At 42.3% G+C, this 6,161-nt stretch overlaps 1 protein-coding gene across 1 annotated transcript; it reads left to right on the top strand.

Annotated features, from left to right (window-relative positions):
• The first annotated feature begins 319 nt into the window (after positions 1–319).
• Positions 320–5,469, top strand: LOC113819780 (orcokinin peptides type B). Its single transcript, XM_070121054.1, has 3 exons — positions 320–365; positions 2,788–2,824; positions 4,037–5,469. Exon 3 carries the CDS (start codon positions 4,065–4,067, stop codon positions 5,139–5,141), a length of 1,077 nt encoding a protein of 358 aa, XP_069977155.1. The 5' UTR covers positions 320–365; positions 2,788–2,824; positions 4,037–4,064; the 3' UTR covers positions 5,142–5,469.
• Positions 5,470–6,161: the final 692 nt, after the last annotated feature.

A 6,161-nucleotide genomic window follows, 5' to 3' on the forward strand; every position in this document is an offset into this window, starting at 1 on the left:
ACTCGATAGATGAGCATGACCTTGTAGATTATTTTCCTTTCTTATCTCTGTAGGTATTTTTACTTTTTTAATTTCGGATGACCTTATTTTTATGACCTTAATGTCGTACGAAATGACCTTAATGGCGTAGGAAATTATGACCTTCATGTCGTAGGAAAAATAACAACAGGATTTCACATCGTATTTCTTGACAATAATTTATCCTGATACAAAAAATGAAATATACCTTTAGAGCCGAATACATTTCGTCATCGGCTTATAGTGTGGATCCTCAAGACATTTTTTTTTTCTAAACCGTTTTTCTTTCTCTCCACAGACCACCCCCGAGAGGACCACTCCTCCACAACAAGAAAACACCTCCGCAGGTAAGCAGACGAGGCTTAAATGTCGAGAGATAAATGGATATCAGAAGCCAATATGCTTCTCGGTGAAAGGGAAATAGGAAATTTATGTTTCCTTTACGGCAGCAATGATAAACAACAGCAACAATAACAATGATGAAAATAATAATGATAATACTAAGAATGATCCTAATCATCAATACTATAACTGCTATTACTATTATCATTAATATAATTAAAACATCGCGACTGCCAAAGCTAAAACCATTCATCACAGAAAAGCCTCCTCGAAATAAAGATTCGTTCAGTCCCCAAAGAGGATAGTGTTTTCTCACCTAAAATGTCCAGCGCATAGGAAATGGCAGCGCATAGGGAATTGATTTGAGTGAATTCCTCCATCCGTCCATTTGCTGGTCCGGATCCGAGGAGGTAGACAACGTAAAGAGCGTCTTTGTAAGGGAAACGTAAAAGGCAGAGGTTCCTGCAGGAGAGAGAGGAAGTGGAAACTGGAAAAAGAGGCTTGGAATGAAGCACGCACTCTGCATAATAGTTCTTGGCGAAAGATATGGAGGGAGAAGAAACACAAAGGCATTTTAGAAGCATGGAAGTGAAACATCCGAAACCAATTGCATCAACTCACAGCCAAATATGACCAAAAGGAGACTTTTACTACCCATCTATATATTTATATTCAAGTCCTCTTCCCTTGAGACGTCTCCATCCGTCTCTCATCTCTGTCATTTCCATGCAGCCTCAGGTGTTATACAAAGTCTGTAGCCAAAATGTCTCGGTGGATTTTGGGGGATTTTACATATGCTAATTCTGAAGACGAGCTTTTCCTCCATGGCTCCCGTTTTCTGTAAAGATTGTCATACCTGCTGTGTCGAGTTTACAAGGATGCGGTAAAGCTAATGTTCTTCTGTTGCTGCTGTTTATAAAAGCTGTGTTCTAAAGGAATATTTTTCCATGTGAATTTTTGCGTGATGTTTCTTTAAATGCTTATCAACAAAATGTAAATAATTCACATCCAAAGCATTACTCAAATGTAAATGTTCCCCAAAACATCACACGAAGAATCAGTTTCTCATATTCCTTCTGCACCGCCTTTTCTCCATTCATTACATTTGGATGCTTGTAATTCCTCCAGGATTTACTGTCTTTCTGTCTTTCTTTCTTTCTTACTTACTTCCTTTCTTTTTTGTTGTAATGTTTCCAGTCAAGTCGTTGCTCTTGAAAACCGAGAACCTTAGTCATCTCCATTTTCTTCCAAACACATTTTCCTTCTCAGCGGGAAAACGGACCAAAGGGACCACTTAGCGACAAAGATAACTTAGTTTAAACGTGGAAAGACAAACGCCATCATCCAAGAGACACAGAATTGTCAATGGCAACTCCCCAAGCACTAGCGATCTCACGCAAGGGACCCAGCTGCCTTGAATACCAAATCAAGAATTCCAAATGCTATCAGTCACATGATATTCCTTGCGCTCTCATTCGCTCACGAAAGTTAGCTTGGACTCTCCGCAGTCGTAAAAATTCAATTCGTTATTCTTTACGAATTTACAGTTAGAAAAGGGACACACGCATCAACATACGCATGTGTAATACATCATGGGTGCGATTCACAACATACCACAATTATGCAGACGTTTCCTCTTAGCCAGGCGAGAGATAAGCTAGCGGGGCTCTTAGTCTACTAGGCAACACGAGCCCATTGTCGGATGCCGGAGTAAATACATGCAAAGAGAGACACCGAATCATTTGCAGAAACAGAAAGTGAGGATCAATTTCTAAACTAATTTTCCGCACAATTACAATTGACATTCCCTCGGCATTCAAGAAATGAATTATGATGCTTGACAGAGAGAAATCATAATAGATAAAATTTTATCAGCTGTTTTTTTATGGATTCTTTGTTCGTCGAAGAAAATATTTCACGTTTATAGAGTATATGATAATAGCATCACACGTCTCACTACTGCAATGCACTTCAGTATGTTCGAGTTCTCATGCGCTGAGGATGATAAATACTTCAGTCAAAACAATGTCGCATTCATATTTACGGCTCACTTATATACCTAGTTTCTCTCTTCAGTTATCTATAAAATTCAATCATCTGTTTATCTGTCTTTATCTATATCCCCATCTTCATCTCTCTATTTATGTCTACCAGCTAAAAATAAGTCACTTTGTTTCCTTTCAACGGCCTACATTGTATAAACCGAATTAGCCATTCAACACCCTTGGCCAGTTCCCGTATATAGAGAAAATGTGTTGTTTTTGAGGGGAGACTAATCCAATGCCCGGAACCAGCCCTGGCGGTTGCTTTCTAAAAGCTTTTATGAACTATGCTATCTTTTCTTGCGTAGGTTTGGTAGTGGTTTCGGTTCATATTTAACTAAAATTAACTAAAATTCTCTTTTCTAATACAACTTTCTCCCACCAGCAGATGCACCTCCAGCAAAGCGATTCGACGCATTCACGTAAGTTTCTCTTAACAAAAGTAATGCGGGAGAATATATCATGGATAGTGACTGCTTGATTAATTGGGCTATCACATGCACAAGGAGGGCTTGTAAGTGTGCAGAATCAAAGACATGTTAAGATCTTTTTGCCCAGGTAGTTTAAAAACTCCCTACATTTACTGTTACAGCGAGACACCTGTAGCTCCCCTTTTTCCTGCTCAACAAGTAGGAAAAGCAAGCTATTCGGGAGTTCTCTTTTAGGCTTAAAGTTTACATCTATCTGCTGCCTTTCCCTTCTCTCCCGCCTTCCCAAAGGAAACACATTTCCTTCCTTTATATCCGTTATGCAGCCCCTGAATCACTTTCCCCTTTTACTAACCACGCCTAGTACTAATTCATGCGCACGCTGTCTGTCTCGTCGGCTCTCCCATCCTTCTCACCACCTATCCCCCCCCCCCCCACTCCATTCCCTCACCTACAACGCCCAGGAAACCGGACGTCCCCTCTGCTCCCCTCTGTCCCTCTCCCCATCCGACCCTAACCCTTTCCTCTCACAGATCCGGCAGATGTCAGCTGGAAACTCCATTTTCTTGTCTCAGGGAGATACCTCAGTCTAGTCAGCCAGGCAAACAGGTAATAGGGAGAGAAAGGGGGAAGAGTGGAGAGGAAGACGAGAAGAGGGGGAGGGGACAGCAAGGTACAAGGGGACGGGAGTTGGATGACGCGAGTGCCTCATTGAGGGGATATTGCCTCCAGGATGACATGTTTTTGTGACAGGTCGCCCATTTTGCGGCGAGGAGACATCTATATCTGTCACTGGTCTCGATAACAAGAGGCCGATGTTGTCTCGTTGTGCCTCGCCCGCTGGACGGAAGGGGTATAGGGTGCTTATCAAATATAATGTTACCAGGGGAATATGTTATCAGTGGTCATGAGTAAAGGAATATAATTTGAACTCCTGCTAGACGAGTTGTAGCACACTACTGCTTTTCTGTTAGTGAATAGTAATACGTATCCTTGGTCTGTTCAACCAGGAAGACTTGATTAATCGATTCATCTGTGTATTGATAGCTTTTAGGAACAAAAACAATTGAAGAAGACATATGATACAAAAATCTATATATTTTCAAAGAAATCTTCCCTAGTTTCCCGTAAGTTTAAGAATTCAAATATTTGTTGTGACATCTTAGTGTATCCTGTACCTAATTTCTATTCTCGTCCAATTCACAGCACTGGTTTCGGACACAGCAAACGCAACATGAATGAAATTGACAGACCTGCCTTGGGATTCAGCAAGAAGAACTTTGATGAGATCGACCGCGCCGGCATGGGATTCGCTAAGCGCAACTTTGATGAAATTGACCGAGCTGGAATGGGCTTCGCCAAGCGTAACTTTGATGAAATTGACCGCGCTGGAATGGGCTTCGCCAAGCGCAACTTTGATGAAATCGACCGAGCTGGAATGGGCTTCGCCAAGCGCAACTTTGATGAAATCGACCGAGCTGGAATGGGCTTCGCCAAGCGCAACTTTGATGAAATCGACCGAGCTGGAATGGGCTTCGCCAAGCGCAACTTTGATGAAATCGACCGAGCTGGAATGGGCTTCGCCAAGCGCAACTTTGATGAAATCGACCGAGCTGGAATGGGCTTCGCCAAGCGCAACTTTGATGAAATTGACCGAGCTGGAATGGGCTTCGCTAAGCGCAACTTTGACGAAATTGACCGCGCTGGAATGGGCTTCGCTAAGCGCAACTTTGATGAAATTGACCGAGCTGGTATGGGCTTCGCTAAGCGCAACTTTGACGAAATTGACCGCGCTGGAATGGGCTTCGCTAAGCGCAACTTTGATGAAATTGACCGCGCTGGCATGGGCTTCGCTAAGCGCAACTTTGACGAAATTGACCGCGCTGGAATGGGCTTCGCCAAGCGCAACTTTGATGAAATTGACCGCGCTGGAATGGGCTTCGCCAAGCGCAACTTTGACGAAATTGACCGCGCTGGAATGGGCTTCGCTAAGCGCAACTTTGATGAAATTGACCGCGCTGGAATGGGCTTCGCTAAGCGCAACTTTGACGAAATTGACCGCGCTGGAATGGGCTTCGCTAAGCGCAACTTCGACGAAATTGACCGTGCCGGCATGGGCTTCGCCAAGCGCAACTTTGATGAGATCGACCGCGCTGGCATGGGCTTCGCCAAGCGCAATTTCGACGAAATCGACCGAGCAGGTTTCGGCTTCCTCAAGAGAGCCTTCATGCCAAGGAGCAACCTCTTCAAGCGTAACTTCGATGAAATTGACCGAGCTGGGTTTGGCTTCAACCGACGTAGCTCGAACTAAACCATACATCCTCAGTGAAAATCATCCGTGTATGGCCAGTATGAACATTTGAGAGTTTTTATTGATTCGCTTCTCACTCTCTCCAGTGAGACAAGAGTTGCACTTCATCATGTTTCGTGGGTAGTCAACAGGCAATATAACATTACATAAAACTAATAAAAAAAATCTTCTCGTTTGTCCCCTTCCTCTCACTGTGAGAGAGGTTCTTGCAACGATGTCTTTGGTATCCTCAAGAGAGGAAAAGCGACCTCTGAGATCCTTCTCCAGCTGACGTTGCTCTTGGATGGCTGGGAATGTCAAAGAAGGAATAAAGAGTATTTTTCTTAAATAGCCTTTTCTTTCCATCTGCTTCATATGTCTGCATTTGTTAGAATGATTCATTCTTCTGTTGCACTGCAATGAGAAGCAATCATGTATGTATGAGAATTCTTAGACACCAGAAGAGTTGGATGTTGCATAAAAGGAAAAGAAGAGACACATATATATCAGTAAACAGCTTTATCTTTCTTAGATATCAAGCAGTCGAGTCTCAAGGCGGAAATGGTACTTGCAAATGTCTAAGAATTCTTAAGCTGGGGATCTTGGAGGTTTTGAGAATTTAGTGTCAAAATCGTTCCTTCGATCTATGCCCTAACGATGTATAAGCAGATTCGCGTTGCAATTGTCTTAAGAATCAAAACAATAAAGTTATCGAAGTTGATGAGAAAAATGTTTAATTATATAATCATAATGCTAATGAAACAAAAGCAGGAGAGATTTTTACTGACTTTTGCAATAAGCATTTCAAAGATCAACAACACAATGAAGTGACCTCAACTTTTGCAAAGAAGTTTGTTAAGGGTTTAATAAGTCTCTAAATCATGAAAAGACAAGCAAACTTTGAATAAGAATCTCAGTCCTTGCACCAACTTAACATAAGTATACGAGTATGTGCCAGCTCGCGTACATGAAAGCAAACTCATCAACTTTTTCCCAGATATTTGTATATGCTAAGGTATACATACAGGTATTCGTGTAGCG

The sequence above is a fragment of the Penaeus vannamei genome, chromosome 4 (genome assembly GCF_042767895.1).
Source record: "Penaeus vannamei isolate JL-2024 chromosome 4, ASM4276789v1, whole genome shotgun sequence".
Taxonomy (NCBI): Eukaryota; Metazoa; Arthropoda; class Malacostraca; order Decapoda; family Penaeidae; genus Penaeus; species Penaeus vannamei.

What these genes read in the sequence shown, in the direction of transcription:
- LOC113819780 (XM_070121054.1), top strand. Translation starts at nt 4,065, where the DNA reads ATGAATGAAATTGACAGACCTGCCTTGGGATTCAGCAAGAAGAACTTT.